Genomic DNA, 18,136 nt, shown 5'->3' with positions numbered 1-18,136 from the left:
GATACTTTGTATCCTAAAGGTTATCGATACGCTCCTGCCAGGAATTGAGATATCATTTTAAAAAGGTGTCAATGTCTAAAAAAATAAATAAATAAAAAGGAATCAACAAGTTGCTACCAAAATCTTCTAGCCTGGTACTCCAGACTCACCGCTGTTCCAGCTATTGAGTCTGGCCACCATAAAGCGGATAAAATTTCCAGGGCGGAGCAAGCCACAGCAAACAGACAGCGGAGTGGACCAATCAGCGACGGGTGGGACGAGGGACTTGCGCGCGGAAGTAAACATACGAGGAGAGCGGCGTTTATTCAACATGGCTAGCGCGAGACAGACTGTTGTCAATGACATGTGTCGATGTGTTTTTGGTCATTTAAAACCGATTTTTACCGTGGATTGGAACATATTCTCGGCTCTCCTGTTCGCTATCTGTGTTGTTGTGGAGACGACTTCCGACGCGGAAGAGTGACGTTGCTCGTTAAGAACACGTCACGCAAATAAACGAATCTGATTTGTCGATTGATTTTGTACTTGCTCGAGAGGCCGTTAATGGGCTGGGTCCCAGACTATACTCTCAGTGTTTGAAAAACACAGGGAGAACAGTCTGGCCGTGCCAGGCAAAAAATCTTCCACCATAATAGTGTCTCAGTTAACTCTAAGGCATCATTGACGGTGCACGACTCCCAATCCATTTAGACTGGGAACGTTCGTTCATTCAAAACCAGAGCATTCAGGCATTCTGTCCGATTTTTAGGGCATTTACAGGTCACTTGCTGTTGAGTTTGAGTCACTGCCTATTCATTTGGGTGACTCCCAGGTCACTTACTGTTAAGTAAGTGAAAATAAACAGGATGTGACCCATAAAATACCCCAAAATCAACAGGGAGTCACTGAAAATCAACAGACAAATGACCTTAAATGGCCCAAAATGACCTCAGTGCCTGTCATTGGCTGCCAGTGACGGCCATAGTATGGGCAGATTTGCAGGCCTATACACGCTAATTTTAAGTTGTATCGCCTCCTCGCATCTGTCGGCAGTGATTCGTGATAATAATGTCATGTTTAAGACGTTTATATGAAAAAAAGACGCAAAATACAGCTGAAATATATGAATTTCAGACGTTTGTCTACCGATGTTTACCTGTGCGTGCCCCCCTCTCAAAATGGCGACACGTTGCAATGCGAGATGACGTGACATCACGCCGACTGTGAGAATAGAATAGACGCTACAGAGAGGTTGGGGTTACGTCATGCATCCATTAGATGGAGCTGCGCTCAGAGTTGCGGCTTAGTATTGATTGATAATTAAAGCACACCGGATTATAAAACCCACAGTCGGCTTTTGAGACAATTTAAGGCTTTTAGGTGCTGAAAACACGGTAATTTAGATACATATTTCAGTCTAAGCAATTACTCAATTAAAGCCCTAGAGTATATATTTTACTATTTATTTTTATTTAAATACACAGGTTTATACTGGAGTGCCGCGTCAAATTTCGTTGTTCACAAAGTTCATTTCGTTTGCTGGCAATGACAATAAAGATTTATTCTATTGTATTCTAAATCCAGATTATGAATTCAATTTTCTTTCTCTTCACAACATTAATTTTTGCATGGGAATTTCTTTTTGTTTTGTCAGCTGTCAAACTCACCTGTTGCTGGGACTTGAGCAGATTCTCCAGATATTTAATGATCTGTCTTTTGAAATTTCTCGCCTTTTCCTTCTGTTGAGAGGAAATACAAACCCTTTTCAAGCCAACTGAGAGGAACGCATAGTATGGAGTTCAACACTTACCTCGAAGCGTAGCACTTCCTTGCGTACGGTGGCCGACACTCTGTCAAAGTCTTGCTCGTACTGCGTGACTTTGGCCTCCCACTAGAGAGGAAGGGAGAAGCGTTCGCCAATGGCGTTTACTCGCATCCAACTCAAAATTTAAAAATAAAGAAAAAAAGCACTGAACTGTACCTCCACAATCTCCTCTTTGGCCTGCTGCAGCTTGTCGGGTTTGTTGGCCCACTGCAGTTTAGCCTCAGTTTCTCGCCTCTTTTGCAGCGCGCTCTGTGCGTCCTGCCAGCGTTGCCACGCCTTCATACGCTGGTCAAATGAGCTCTGAACGAAAAGTTATTTCTTTGAAACGGTGGTGTCGAAATCAATGTAGGATACAGTGTAGAATTTCAGTATTTTGTTTTACATTAATTTATATAAAAAATAGCTAGCTAATTTATCACATTAGATTATCTTGGCTGTGATTTTGACTTTTTTGCTGTCGCTGGACATTTTCTTTTTGTTCTGCAAAGTGTTGCAAAGTAAATAAATTACACATATATGTGGCGAAAAAACACAGACAAGGCTGAAAAAGCAGTTTCTGCTCTTGCACCGCTCTTTAAAATAAACTGCTGTGTTTTAAGCCAAAAGAACTGTTGTGTCTGATAGAACAATATGTCTAATGCTGCCATAGCAGATTCATGGTGCACTAAGTCCCCGCACTATTTTTAATTTGTCCGTTTTACCCTGGAAACCCCCGTTTACAGATGTCGCGCAACCGCTTGTTTCAGCCCAGCCATAAAAAGAAGGTAAGTAATTATATTTATTATTTAAAATGTCTGTCATTTTTAGCTTAGAATCATTAATGTCTAATATTTAGTAAAAAAAAAAATAATAAAAAAAACAATTAAAAAAAAAATTTATTCACTCGCATATTTTGAACTTTTAAAATAATTACGTCACAATGAAAAAATTGGTGTCTGTAAAAAAAGTCACGGATATCTACCTCGTAACTATCGCTTGATTGTATTTTTTTCGTTACTGTCGCATTTTCCCCAATATTTTAGATGATAAATAATCGATCCAAACAAAGAAGAATTGAAAAAAAAAAAAAAACGCTTAAAAGGGCAAATATATGAAAATCTCAATTACTCCTTGACGTCTGCGATTTCTGCATCGCAACCCTTGTTGTATTACCATGTTTCACCCATAAAATCCCCCCAAAATCCAGCTGTGGCCATTCACATCTGTGTCTTGACAAGTGTTGTCAATTTTACTATTAAAAAATTAATTACAGTTACAAATCACTTCTCCCAAAAAGTAATTGCGTTAGTAACTCAGTTACCTGAGTGTAAGAGTAATTAGTTACTTGGCAAAGTAACTAGTGATAATTTTCATGTTTTTTTTTTTCCCTCCAAAAAAAAAAAAAAAACCCAAACAAACAAACAAACCAAAAAAACATGTCACACAATGTGAAGTTTAAAGGGTTTTAGGGACAATTGGCCCTAGCTCAATTCTTTACCCTCCACTTAACTAGACACAAAGGTATTGCGATAACTACAGTAGATAGTAACCTTTGCTATGTGTGGAAGTCATTTAAAGTTGTGAATCAACCGTTAAAATTGCTCCCGTTATTGCATTAGTTCCCTTCTGTCTACTTTCAACATGTGTAAGTTTTAAAACGGTTTCATTGTTTAAAGATAGATTTAAGTCAAGATTTTGCCGATTTAGGAGCATTTTAGATTTACAAAAAAAAAAAAAAGTTACTTAGGTTCGCTAGGAAGGATCTCTACAACATAGCCCTCCTGAGTGGTCTACTGCTTTAAGATGGCGGCTGTTTACTAACGCATGTAGTCCTTAAAACATGTTGCCAATGCAGCCGTGTGTCATTTGCATCTAGTTCTATAATATGTGATATCTACCTTATCATGTGGGCGTAGTTTGCAGGCTATGGCTACAGTCAGGTATTATTGGAGCCACCTAGCATCGCATTTGCAACGGCGTCTTCCCCACTCCTGCTGTGCTCTCTCGTCTCCGCAAGTCCGACTCTCTCAGACTTTTTTTATTCAACCAACTTAAAAACGCACGCCTTTCCCGCCTCAGTAACGGTAACGGCGTTGCCAAGATGAGAAAAGTAATTAATTAGATTACTCATTACTGAAAAAAATAACGTCGTTAGTAACGCCGTTATATTCTAACGCCGTTATTAACAAAACTGGTCTTGACACTCGATGATACATGCTACATGGAGTTTTTGGATCGAAACAAGTTAAGTACGCGATAATATCTCGTTAAAAAATTGGAGTCTTTAATTCTGCTCTCGCGTGCTCTCACCTCCAGTTAGGGTTTTGCTGTTTAAAAATTGTTTTTTTATTTAAAAATGCCCTCCTGTTCAACATTTTTCTTCCTCCAGAAAATTGACATTTTAAGCTTTCCAATGATGTATCACACGTGCATATCGGACAATTTTGAAATTTGGCCAAATTGGGGGTCTCAGAGCGGAACTTCAAGGCACCTAAGTGTTTTGCGCCAAATATAACACTACTCCGATCCTCTGTTTAACAAAAAAGTGGAAGGATTTCAAGTTGATTTTTCTGAAAACAGCCCTCGGCAAAAACGGTTTGGACACAAAGGCTTTAAAACATCGTTAGACAAACTAAACCGGCATACTCTGACGGCGCCGAGCAGTCGTATGAAATCGGCGATGAGCTCGGCGAAGCCGAAGGTATCGTTGGCCGCCTGGTCGTGATGCAGCTGCTCCATCTTGTCCTCCACTTCGGCCAACTGCGAGAGCGCTCGCGACAGTGCCGTGTTGTCCTCGGCGCTGCCCAGCATGGCGGCGCTCTTGGCGAAGCTCGCCGTGTTTGCGGAAAGCTCTGCAGTAGCGAGGAAGGCCAATTAGACGAACGTTCGAAAACGCTTCGACGGGTCTTGTTACCTTTCCTGTGAACGACGAGCGACTCCACCAGAGCGTGGAGCTTCCGGAAGTGTTGGTCAGCAGACTCTACTTCCTGCAGTTTGTCCTCGAACCACTGCCGCACCAAAATACGACAGCTGGGTCAGCCTTTAACGACGCGACGATTTTTTTGGGAGGGTTCTCAAACTCACCACGTCTGACTCGTTCATCTTGATGGTCATTTTGCTGACGGCGTCTGTCGCTTTGTTGATCATTTTCAGGAAGCCGGCGCCGCTTAGAGCTTGCGTGCTCACAGCTCTGGGCAACTGTAAAAAACGGGTATCAACAAAGATGATCATAGTTTTTTATTGTGTTGTATTTGTCAATGAACACTTTTTCATGACAATGACGAGATAATAACGAGCTAAAAACGTGTTTTGGGAGACTAAAACATAACGAGCCTAATGCCAGTTTTCGTTTGACGAGATGAGAACGAGACAAAAATGCGCGATAGTTTCCATCACATGTTCACATTGTGTGACATTTTATGTCTAGTTAGCCTGGATCATTGCATTGTCTGGTTGTGTCACACATGTGACATGCTGCACCCCCTTACTCCCCAATGCAGTGTCCTCTCAAGTCTAAACGCTTGCATGGTAAGATTTGTTTTCTTATTTTGGCCAGAGAGAATATGCTTTAACCTCTAAAGGTCTGTGCTGAGTGATCATCACACACTAAATGTAACTCGTAGCATTAGCATAGCGTTCACATTAGCATTCGGTTAATGTTTCAGCACATTTTGGAAGAACAGTTTTTTTCCTCCTATTCTCATCTCATCCTGTCTTTCCTGTTCATTTTGCTTTTGCTGCTCATTTTGAGAAATATCGACAGTGCTGTCATGCTCATTAATGTTCCTTTCGGGTTCAAATTGAAAGGGTTGAACAGATAACATGTTTATTTCACGAGAGTCATACTTTAGAAGTCCGGCAGCGTAACTATGTAACATCACCGCCCTGCGATGTCAACAACAATGACGACCTACTAGTTGAACTAATTTCACGAATTGTATAAAAATGAACATATCAAGAGGGGGTTCAATATCAAATTATTTTATCCATCCATCCATTATCTTCCGCTTGTTTCGGGGTCGGGTCGCGGGGGCAGCAGCTTTAACAGGGAAGCCCAGACTTCCCTTTCCCCAGCCACTTCAACCAGCTCCTCCGGCGGGATCTCAAGGCGTTCCCAGGCCAGCCGAGAGACATAGTCTCTACAGCGTGTCCTGGGTCGTCCCCGGGGCCTCCCGCCGGTGGGACATGCCCGGAACACCTCTCCAGGGAGTCGTCCGGGAGGCATCCGAACCAGATGCCCGAGCCACCTCAGCTGGCTCCTCTCTACGCGGAGGAGTAGCGGCTCGACGCCGAGTCCCTCCCGGATGACTGAGCTTCTCACCCTATCTCTAAGGGAGAGCCCGGACACCCTGCGGAGGAAACTCATTTCGGCCGCTTGTATCCGGGATCTTGTTCTTTCGGTCACGACCCAAAGCTCGTGACCATAGGTGAGGGTGGGAACGTAGATCGACTGGTAAATCGAGAGCTTTGCCTTTCGGCTCAGCTCCTTCTTCACCACTACGGAACGGTGCAGAGTCCGCATTACTGCAGACGCCGCACCGATTCGCCTGTCGATCTCCCGCTCCCTCCTACCGTCACTCGTTAACAAGACCCCAAGAATAGATACTTGAACTCCTCCACTTGGGGCAGGATCTCATCCCCGACCCGGAGAGGGCACTCCACCCTTTTCCGACTGAGGACCATGGTCTCGGATTTGGAGGTGCTGATCTTCATCCCAACCGCTTCACACTCAGCTGCGAACCGTTCCAGTGAGAGTTGGAGGTCACTGCTTGATGAAGCCAACAGCACTAAATCATCTGCAAAAAGCAGAGATTCAATGCTGAGGTCACCAAACCGGACCCCCTCAACGCTTCGGCTGCGCTTAGAAATTCTGTGCATAAAAATTATGAACAAAATCGGTGACAAAGGGCAGCCTTGGCGGAGTCCAACCCTCACTGGGAACGAATTCGACTTACTGCTGGCAATGCGGACCAAACTCTGACACCGGTCGTACAGGGACCGAACAGCCCTTACCAAGGGGCTCGGTACCCCGTACTCCCGGAGCACCCCCCACAGGACTCCCCGAGGCACACGGTCGAACGCCTTCTCCAGATCCACAAAACACATGTAGACTGATCGGGCCAACTCCCATGCACCCTCGAGGACCCTGCCGAGGGTGTAGAGCTGGTCCACTGTTCCACGGCCGGGACGAAAACCACACTGCTCCTCCTGAATCCGAGATTCGACTTCTCGGCGGACTCTCCTCTCCAGCACCCCTGAATAGACTTTACCAGGGAGGCTGAGGAGTGTGATCCCTCTATAATTGGAACACACCCTCCGGTCCCCCTTCTTAAAAAGGGGGACCACCATCCCCGGTCTGCCAATCCAGAGGCACTGTCCCCGATGTCCACGCGATGTTGTAGAGACGTGTCAGCCACTACACCCCTACAACATCCAGAGCCTTCAGGAACTCCGGGCGGATCTCATCTACCCCCGGAGCCTTGCCACCGAGGAGCTTTCCAACCGCCTCAGTGACTTCAACCCCAGAGATCGAAGAGCCCACCACGGAGTCCCCAGACTCTGCTTCCTCAAAGGAAGGTGTGTCGGTGGAATTGAGGAGGGCCTCAAAGTATTCTCCCCACCGGCTCACGACGTCCCGAGTCGAGGTCAGCAGTACACCATCTTCACTATACACAGTGTTAATGGTGCACTGCTTTCCCCTCCTCAGGCGCCGGATGGTGGACCAGAATTTCCTTGAAGCCGTCCGGAAGTCGTTTTCCATGGCCTCGCCGAACTCCTCCCATGTCCGGGTTTTTGCCTCGGCGACCGCCGAAGCCGTAGTCCGCTTGGCCAGCCGGTACCTGTCAGCTGCCTCCGGAGTCCCACAGGCCAAAAAGGCCCGATAGGCCTCCTTCTTCAGCTTGACGGCATCCCTTACCGCTGGTGTCCACCAGCGGGTTCGGGGATTGCCGCCACGACAGGCACCAACCACCTCACGGCCACAGCTCTGATCGGCCACCTCAACAATGGAGGTGCGGAACATGACCCACTCGGACTCAATGTCCCCCACCTCCCCCGGGACAAGGGAGAAGTTCTGCCGGAGGTGGGTGTTGAAACTCTTTCTGACAGGGGATTCTGCCAGACGTTCCCAGCAGACCCTCACAATACGTTTGGGCCTGCCAGGTCTGGCCAGCATCTTCCCCCGCCATCGGAGCCAACACACCACCAGGTGGTGATCAGTAGACAGCTCCGCCCCTCTCTTCACCCGAGTGTCCAAAACATGCGGCCGCAAAACTGCGGCCTAGGGTGTCCTGGTGCCAAGTGCACATATGGACACCCCTATGTTTGAACATGGTGTTCGTTATAGACAAACCGTGACGAGCACAGAAGTCCAATAACAGAACACCTCAAATTATTTTAACTCATAAAAACGTTTATCTAAAAGCCTTTCTATCCCTAGATCCCTTTGAATAAATTGAGCTCCCAAAAATTCGATTTATACTAAGGGTGACATAAATTTCCTATTTTTGGTGCATATTTTGGGCTGGTGCGACTTATACTCGGGTGTGATTTATAGTCCGTAAATACTAGGGGTGTAACGGTACACAAAAATCTCAGTTCAGTAAGTACCTCGGTTTTGAGGTCACGGTTCGGTTCATTTTCGGTACAGTAAGAAAACGGAATGCAAAATATAAATGTGCTAGTTGTTTATTACACACGTTTGTGCTTTCAACAATAGGAACATTAGCCTATACAAAGCTAGAATTCTGTTCAAAAAGTAGCAGGTATTTAATGATAATCCAACAACAATTTGCCTTTCAGACCCCGCGTATTGGTCAGCTTTCTTTCTGAAAGAAAGAAGAAAAAAAAGTCCTGTGCTAAAGAGAAAAGCAATCCCAATGACAAAGATTTTAACATGTATTTTACAAATGAAATGCCTCAATGAATCATTTTTTTCCCTTATGAACGGTTTTCAAAAGCTTTTTCGGTGGATTTTTTCAAGTTAAAGCGCCACAGAAATTAATAAATTTAATTGTGTAAGCAGGATCTGTATATTATTGTTATTATTTAATTACAGGTGTTTTAGCTCATTTCAATTTATTTTATTTAAATGGGTTATTTATTTTATTATGTGTTTATATTTTACAAATGTGATGTAGTATTCATTTACATTGTATATTTTATGTTGTATAACTTTAGTTCCTATGGGAATATTAGTTCCTACCTGTTTTGTTGTGGCAGGAGGGTTTTGTATTGAACACGGGGCAGTGTTGGTTATTATTATAGCAGAGAAGACAGCAGTAAACGACAAGTCAACTGTACCCCGATCTACCACTCAAGAGATCGGATGGACTCAAAAAGTGGGTTACGATTAGGCATGTGCCGGTATGAGATTTTGACGGTACGATAACCGTGAGCAAAAATACTGCGGTTTCACGGTATCGCGGTATTGCAATTATAGCTCCAAAATTTTGAGATGGGTTTAAAAAAAAAAAAAAAAAAAAAAATAATACAACTTTTTTCCATTGAAAAAAAAATTTTTTTTTTCCAGAACATATTTGCAAATTGGAACATGAATATAATGTGAAAATAAATTAATTAACAAAAAATAACAAATATTTTATATAAAATTAAAATAAATAGAACCTAGACTATACCCACAGCCACAGCTCAAGTTGCTCAATAATAGAGCAAGAACAAAATAATTGCTATAAAAAAGTAAAAACACTTCTAAATAAAATTAAAAATATATACTGTATGACTTTTTTTGAGGGGCCACTGTGTCAACTCTCTTCTACATGATGTCATGCCTTTGTGTTAAAGAGAACAAATAATTCATAAGTTAATAAGTTAGTTAAAAATGTATAAGTTGGTTTTATAAGTTAGTTAAAATGTAAATATTGTTGAGGAAAGGTTTCATCTAAAACAAAAAGTGAGGAGTGAGACCTCCTTTTGCAATTAGCGATCTTTGACGCGATCCTTTTTTTTTTTTTTCTTTCTCCCCTCTTCATTCAAGCTTGTTTCTCACTCAACGGCTGTGAGACATAAAACGTCGACCAAGCTGCTCTCCCAGCTTAGCCTAGGCTAACATTCGTCTTTGTAAGTTTTAGTTAGTTTGTATATTGAATTTGAAAGGAAAATGTATGTTTTGTTTTTGGCGACCTTTTTCATGGTGCTACTGCTATCCTGTTGAACCTACTCACATGTGGAAAAATACAATTGTATAACGTTTGCAATGTATTCATTTGTATATTTCACCACGATTTGAGAGCTCAATAAATTGAAGAAAAGTACGCCTTGTGTTTCGAGGGTTTGTTTTTGGGTTTGCTTGCTGTTTAGCAGAATAGCGTCACTGACACTCACGGCAACAAACGGGAAGGGTGAGCGCTGCCGCACCAAGCCACTTCGGCTGCATTTTGGCACATGAAAAATAGCGAATACCGTACTAAGGTATGATGGAAAATTTTAGTGGTTTTGAAACCGCGACGTTTTCACACCACGGTAAACCGTGAAACCGGTAACCAGCACATGTCTAGTTACGATTGCATATTAGTTCGAAAATCGACCGGATCCACCGTATTTTTACACGAGTGACTTCCAGTCTGCCCGATCCTAGCTACCGGTAATAGTATTGACGCAGGAGGGTCGCGTCTCGCGTCAAATAATAAACTCTGCCGTTCTTTTCGCGTGCATCGTGTTTGGCCGCTTCTGGGACGTGTCTAACACGCGCCCGCACTGCGACTGGTGTGCATTGGCTGATTGACTTTAACGCCCGCGTTTCACTGCATTCTCGCGGCGGCCACATTGTCGCGTCGTTGACGTTTATGGGTTATACTGTCCTACCGTGTTGGTCCTCATTATAGTAGAGAAGACAAAGTAAATATAATCTAGACAAAGAAACTGTAACCCAATCGACTCACAGCCTCGAAAAGTAAGGGTTACATTACGTCAGAAACTCGTTCGGTACGCCACCGTTCCGAACAGAGCACCACGTACCGAAATGGTTCAATACAAATACATGTACCGTTACACCCTTAGTAAATACGGTATTTTTTTTAAAGAGTGGATTTGCTCATTCTTATTCATTTGTCCTCAAAGTATTAGTTTTTGAACACAAACTAATGAATGTGCAACATTTGGTAATTCGAACCTCTCCAGTCAAAATGGATTGGACATCTAACATCGTCAATGGCACCCAATGAATAACAATTTTATTTGTTCCAGCTGACTGAAATGGTTTTTCATTTCTAGTTTTTGTCATTTGTTTTGTTTTGGTTAATTACAATAACATTGCAATTTAAAAAGCTTTTTCTTACTTCGTCTCTCTCCAGGAACTCCCGCACATCAGGGTCTTGAATAAGCGAAGGGTGAGTGACCACCCTCTGAAGATATCTGCTCAAACCAGGAGAAAAAGCGGATTTTACAGTCCTAGCATTAAACTGTCTTAATACATTGGTGTTATTTTCGCAGACTTCACAGATAGACGCTTGAGACTGGATTGTAGTCAAAAATTTCTCACCTTTCCAGAGCGCCTCTTCTTCTTTCAAGAAAGTCCGCGGAAGACGAGTCCTCTTTCCCCACTTTAACCTTGGTCATACCTGCAACCAGACATATTGTCAATAACATCAGACAAGCGACCTAAGGCTTCGAGGTGAGCCAAAGGTCGGCCTACCCAGAATGCTCTTCTCTGGCGGAGGCGGCACGATGAAACCGTTGGGTCCGTGCTTCTCAGAGAGCTTCTCGTACAGGCCCAGGAAGTCGCTGAAGCGCCGGCGTACCGTGAAGGTCTTGTTGCGGAACATAGACATTGTGGTCTAAAACATATTTTGTTACAAGATTAATAAAACACTTGTAGACTTTACATAACACGTGTGGTACACTTGAATAGCTCAAGCTTTACCTGAGTGGACACTTTGTAGGCCATATAGGCGGTCATTCCATCCCCTAGAACACATTCAAATAATATTTATTAAAGCTTGTCAAAATAATCCCCTATTAATTGACAACTTCATTTTAATGGCACAATGAGCTCAATGCCACCACAGAAGTTAAGCCTTTTGTCTGCGTCATCTCAGTCTGATTCCGAAAAGACTCAATCGGTTTTCTCAATCAATTTGCCATAGTTTCAAACCGCAATTATTCTTAACAGCGAGAGATGAATCTCACCAGATTACGCGAACGGTATTAATCGAGATTAATCGTGAGAGATTAACCCCCGATTAAATTTTGGGGGCGTTACATAGTCATATATTTACAATATTTCTGTACATCAGGTGCTTAATTCTACTGTAGATAACAATCACAAAACGTGATCCATATTATTTGGCTTTTAGGTGAAATTTCAGGATGATTCCAGTTCTTAACTAGAAACTGAATAGCAAAATTCACAACAGGTCTTAACCTATAAAGTCACAATTGTTCTCTTTTACTAAAATATGTTATTAGAAATACATAAAATATTGCCATTGATTTAAAAATCTATAATATTTAGTCCATGTTTTGACCTACGCAATGGACGCAGTTTGTTACTGTCACTAGATGAACAGTACTGGTGTTATGCAATTACATCTACGCGGCGAGACGTCTAACACATGCGCACATCGGTTAAAAGCGGCGAGTACTTAGTATTTGTGTTTTTATTGAGTCTTTTATTACCTTTTTATTGCCTCAAAATACTTTATGCATGAGTTTCCCCTCTCATACTTTTAGGCATTTTCTTTTGGCAGCTTTAAATCAGATTGTTGATCTGTTGACCACATTAGTCACATAGCGTATTTCAACCACACTTATTTGATATTACTGTGTTTAAGTATTTTCTTAAAGCATCTTTAGTAGGGCTGTCCCAAACGACTAATTTTCTCCCGATTAGTCAGCCGACTATTTTTACGATTTGTCGACTAATCTAATTGAAAAAAAATTTTTTTTTTTTTTTACTAATTTAGCAATGAAATTTTTGTTGACGCTTATCAATTCACAAAAAACATATTGGAACACTCAAATTATTTATTAAAGTACAAATAAACACGTAAATAACAATAATAAATCACAAATAAACAATGAGTTCAAATGCTGATAGAATTAACTAGTGTAGCCTCCCGATTGAACATAATTAGAAATTAACAAAACCTTAACCTAATTTATATATCAATGAATTGCCTATATGAATTGCATTTACCTTAATTTATTACCTTATCATTGACGATCTCTCCCTTGAGTGCAATCACTGTATATACTGTATATATTTATGACCTTTTAACCTTATATAATTTTTTATACCATAAAATAAACCATAACATGAAATAAACCTTTCAATTAGCATTAAGAACAATAGTAATAGCACTTATAGGCCCATTGTCAATGAAACATTATTATTTAGTAAGGCGACAGCACCCTCTGGTGTACAAAAAATGAAGAAGAAAAAAAAAAATTACAAACTGGGTGAAGGCGCTTGAGGTTTTTATTCACGGCCGACGTGCAGCCAAGCTTGGCATTGAAGAGACAGGACAGAAGAGTGTACTCTCCTTTGTTTCTTTGAAATAAGGCAATGTTTTGGACACTCTGGTGCGCTTTTTTTGGCTTTGTGCCGCTTTCCCCGCTTGCAAACAGAGCATCCGACATTCTAATTTTCCACGCATATATTTTTTTAACCCTTCATTAACCGTCGACGGGATGTTGTGCTCGTCGACGGATTTACGTCATCGATGACGTCGACTATGTCGACTAGTCGGGACAGCTCTAATCTTTAGTATGTTCTGTCTGTATGAATCTAAACAAAACAAGCTGAAAGCGCACGGTAGGATTTTAGGTGTCAAATGTGCCATTCTTAGGACGTTTCACCAGTGTAGCACATTTTAACAGAACACTGGTTTTGTCTTACTCTCGTCTCTTCCCGTCTTTCCTGTTCATTTTGCCTTTACTGCTCCGTTTATGAAACATTGACAGTGCTGTCATGCTCAACAGATGGCATGTTTATGTTGCTAGAGTCATACTCTGGAAGCCCGGCAGTGTAACCCAGTGACGTCACTGCCCTATGACGTAAAACAACAATGGGGACCTACTAGTTAAACTAATTTTACAAACTATAAAAATGAAAACATCAAGAGGGGTTTTAAGATCAAATTATTTTAACTCATAATAACATATGACTCTTAAAGAGTGTTATAGAGCGCCATAACCAGAGTGGATTGTTTATTATTGATTTTATTATGTCTTCCAGTAGGAAGTAGGAACCGATATATAAGGCGGAGGTTCTGTATTCAGTTCAGTCTGTGTTCAGGGTAACTCAAGAAAGAATAAAGGGATAATTCTCAAACTTGCATGATATGAAACAGAAGAGGTGATAAGATTTTGGGGTAATGAGGTCAAATGTCCCAGAGATCAGAAAAGGAATTCGAACGAGTAAATGGTTGATTACACTGATCAACAGTCAGATCCGTGCACAAAAAATTTATACCATTTGCATCTAAATTGAGATCACTGCATGCAATGCAGGTGTCAGAATATATAGAAATTGGCTGTAATTTGAGAGGTACGTCTAAGTTTTCTTCTTCCGCCGATTAAAGCCTATCATGTTAACTATGCAGAAATAACAACCATCAGTGTGACTTTTAGGCTACAACCACACCATTGGAATTTCAAATTGCACTGATTTCATGGGACCATTGTTACATTTCCTCAAACTCTCGGTACACGAAACAACATTGGTGTTGAGCCCAAGGCTTATCTTGATGCCCTATTTTCACGCCAAAATAAGCTTCTTATGATATTTTAATGAAACTAGTAATGCCTTGATGCTGTTCTTGCAGCATACATGTAGGAAAATACATTTGGACCATTTGTACACTTACGTCTTAGTTCTGCCAATATCATAATGCTATGAAAGCAGCCTATAACTAATTCTAAAGATCTGAAAAAATAGAACCAATTCAGAACAATACCACGCCCTATTAAAGGTTAATAGGACTAATGGGCTTACTTTGTCTTTTTACAGGTAGTGAAAAGAAAGGAAAAAAATAAGAATCTCACCTATTTTTTCTGGATCGCTAATTGCAATGTTGATGTCGAATTTGTCCTCAAGCTCCGACTCCTCCTCTTCATCCAGCTGTAGTTAAGTGATGCAGAAGGTTAACTATCACACTTATTTAAAGGCGATCTTTACAAGTTGTCATGAAGTGGTTTCCTTGATTAATGTGCATACCAATTTACAAGATACAAGCTGTTGCTTGGTTTAATTTTTGCTTTGCTTTGATGACACAAGTAGATAGCATCCCGGTAAATGAAGTACAGTGATCCTTCAATTATCGCAGTTAATGGGAACCAGAACCAACCGTGTAAAGTGAAAAACCGCAAAGTAGTGTCACCTTCTCCCCATTTTTAGCATACATTTTTTGTGTATGTATAATATCAATAAGTGCATATAAAACCCTATAAATGCACGTTATCATTAGGACATTAAATAATGGTTTGAAACATACCGTATTACTACACTTGCTGGCTCTATGTCATTCTAGGGTGATCATATTTTGATTTCCAAAAAGAAGACACAAATAAAAGAAAAATAATCCCAGTTTAGTCTTATATTTAAAGTTTATATGGATTGATAGAACGCACGCACGCACTGTGGATGCATGACGCACTCACATACCATCAGTTGGCCCCTACTCTCTATGGAGTACAAAAATTAAATAAATGCACGGTTAAATAAAGTACTAAATGTGTCATGAAAATGGTTCTATTTCAATGTTCACGACAGTTAAATTATTTCATACGGTACAAGAGTGTAAGAATAAAATAAATAATGAAATAAATCAATAAAAATTGAAATAAATCAACAAATGTTGAAATCAATAAATATAAAGTGGAATAGATACATATATATACTAGAATAAATAATAAATAAATGTTGAACTAATTAAATAAAAATGTAAATAAATGAATACAATTTTGAAATAAATAAAAACTGAAATTAATATAAAGTGAAATAAAAGAATATGAAGTGAAATAAATAAAAAGCGAAATATATAAATTAAAAACTGAAATAAATAGAAATAAAATTTAAAATAAATAATTACTGAAATAGAAGCATTTTAATGACACATTTAATAATTTTTTGAATTGTGTATTTATTTAATTTTTGTACTCCTGGTCCTCCATAACATTTAAATATTGCTTATTTGGCGCACTGAAAGAAAACAGACTTATCAGGCGTACTTTTATTTTTTTAATTTTTAATGACAGCGGTCAAACCTGTCTGCTGCCTAAAAGCTAGGCGCTAACGCTAATGCACAGCTCCTTCTCTGACGTCTTCTCTGCCTCTCTCGCTCTCTGCTGACATAATTGCTGCATGAATTCCGATTTGGGAGCAGCCACATTCTGAAAAAATGTGGCTCAGATCAGATTTTGACCACATACGAAAGTGACCTAGATCAGATTTGAAATTTTCCCCTTCTATGCGACTTGTCCCGTTCAGACCGTCAAGTTAATGCTTCACTCGAGTCGGGAAAAACACGAAAAATCGGATTTGTGCATTAAGACCTGCGGTATGAACCTAGCCTTATTCTCACTCTTTCAAATAATACGTCTGTGTAGGTGTACTGTACATACAACATACGTCAATGTAAATAAAGTGTACGCACTGTACGTAAATATGTTTCTGCAACTCTTATATCATGGTACACATTATACACGGGTACAGGGATGGAGACAGAAATATATTATACATTTACACACACACTTACATATACACACACACACATATATATATATATATATATATATATATACACACACACACATATATATAAAGACCGATTTTTTTTATTGACACGGCCATGTTGTGTTGAAGGAAACGTATGCCGCGATCCGTTGCCGACCATTACGGTACATGATGTCACCAATTTGTTTCGGTAATACTTCACTCTGATTGGTCGAATGATTTCGTCTTCATTAAATTCTGCTTTTTTTACTCTTCATAAAGCACAGAATTTAGTTTCTTGAACTAATTTGAATCAACTAGGGCTGCAGCTATCGAATATTTTAGTAATCGAGTAATCGACTGAAAATTCTATCGATTAATCGAGTAATCGGATAAAACAAATATATTTTTAGGTGAAGAGCAATTATACATATACATGAGAAAACAAGACATTTCATCTAATCTTGAACCATTTTCAGTCAATCAATGTCTTTATTTTCGTTGTATATTGTTGAAAACAGCCAACAACTGCATCTCAGGTGTAACTAGAATTAAAAAAAAAGACTAATTCACTGCTTTCACTCAAAAAACTTTTAGATCTTATTAATATATATATATATCTTACCTAAAAATGCTGTTACGCTTGATAACACACATCACTTAAAAGTTAGGATTTTTTTCCCCACGTGTTTCAATTGAATTTCTCTTTGGTCAAGCCATTTTTAAGTTCTAGTTAAGTTTTAAGTTAGTCTAAACTGTAAGTCCTGATAGGATTTTGAGTTTTTGCAGTGTTCAAAATAAATGTATGATACAGGCTGTATTGGAGCACATTAGGAACCAGTGCTACTTGGTGTTTTATCCAGCAATGACTACTGAGCTAAAATTGATAGTTAGCATGATTAAGTTTTTATTTTACACCCTCATCACTCCACAATGCTATGTTATGTTAAAGCCTGTATGTAAGACACGTTAGCCACGCATCGACAGTGGTCATAATTAATTGAAACCTAGCCCTCCGCAGGGCTAACGTTCAATGAGCTAGTAGCGACAGTAACGTTAATCTTATGTATTAGCGCTTAGCGCTCTTTATTAGCGCTCTTTATTAGCGCTTAGCACTGTACTGCTTTAAGATGGCGGCTGTTTACAAACGCTGCCCAGACGCGGCCGAGTCTGTCATTTCGCATCTAGTTCAACATACATGTGATCTCTATGAGACGCGCCAGACGCTGCCTGTTACCAATGTAGCATTGTGCGGGCTAGTATTTAGCAACGTCGGCGTCGTTTGTGGCGGCTGCGGTAAGTTGTTTTTTTTCCCCTTCTTCCTCTCCGCACGTGACAGCGCGTTGTCCCGCATTAAAAGTAGTCCTAGCAAAACGTGATGCTTAGAGCTGTCAAAATAAACGATTACTCGAGGTGAATAAAATTACTCGGATCAGTTTTTAAACTCGAGTTACTCGAGTTGCTCGAGTACTCGTTTCAGCTCTAGAATCAACGTTTATTACAACTCGGCAACTCCGACCATAACAAACGTAACACAACACAGATAAACCCAAATAACAATAGACCCCAATCACGTGACATCACAACTCCGCCCCCCTGACTGGTGCCGCTATATAGACCCTACTCACCTACGTCACAAAATGACGTGTCGCTGTATCCGGCCGCCATATTCTACATAT

The 18,136-nt window shown here is 40.6% G+C and overlaps 1 protein-coding gene across 1 annotated transcript in view; it reads right to left on the bottom strand.

The window, feature by feature from the left end:
- Positions 1-18,136, bottom strand: part of snx1a (sorting nexin 1a) — a 36,117-nt gene that overhangs the window by 5,444 nt on the left and 12,537 nt on the right. Inside the window, exons 4-14 of the mRNA XM_057835855.1 lie at positions 14,789-14,864; positions 11,664-11,707; positions 11,436-11,577; positions 11,283-11,361; positions 11,080-11,155; positions 4,868-4,981; positions 4,698-4,791; positions 4,430-4,635; positions 1,961-2,104; positions 1,790-1,870; positions 1,647-1,718 (exon numbers count right to left, since the gene is read on the bottom strand). Coding sequence (XP_057691838.1) covers positions 1,647-1,718; positions 1,790-1,870; positions 1,961-2,104; positions 4,430-4,635; positions 4,698-4,791; positions 4,868-4,981; positions 11,080-11,155; positions 11,283-11,361; positions 11,436-11,577; positions 11,664-11,707; positions 14,789-14,864 — 1,128 coding nt within the window. The remainder of the gene's footprint in view (positions 1-1,646; positions 1,719-1,789; positions 1,871-1,960; positions 2,105-4,429; positions 4,636-4,697; positions 4,792-4,867; positions 4,982-11,079; positions 11,156-11,282; positions 11,362-11,435; positions 11,578-11,663; positions 11,708-14,788; positions 14,865-18,136) is intronic.

Source organism: Corythoichthys intestinalis, chromosome 5 (assembly GCF_030265065.1).
Source record: "Corythoichthys intestinalis isolate RoL2023-P3 chromosome 5, ASM3026506v1, whole genome shotgun sequence".
Classification (NCBI taxonomy): domain Eukaryota; kingdom Metazoa; phylum Chordata; class Actinopteri; order Syngnathiformes; family Syngnathidae; genus Corythoichthys; species Corythoichthys intestinalis.
Note: the sequence above shows the minus strand (reverse complement) of the source record. Positions and strands in the feature narration are given on the sequence as shown.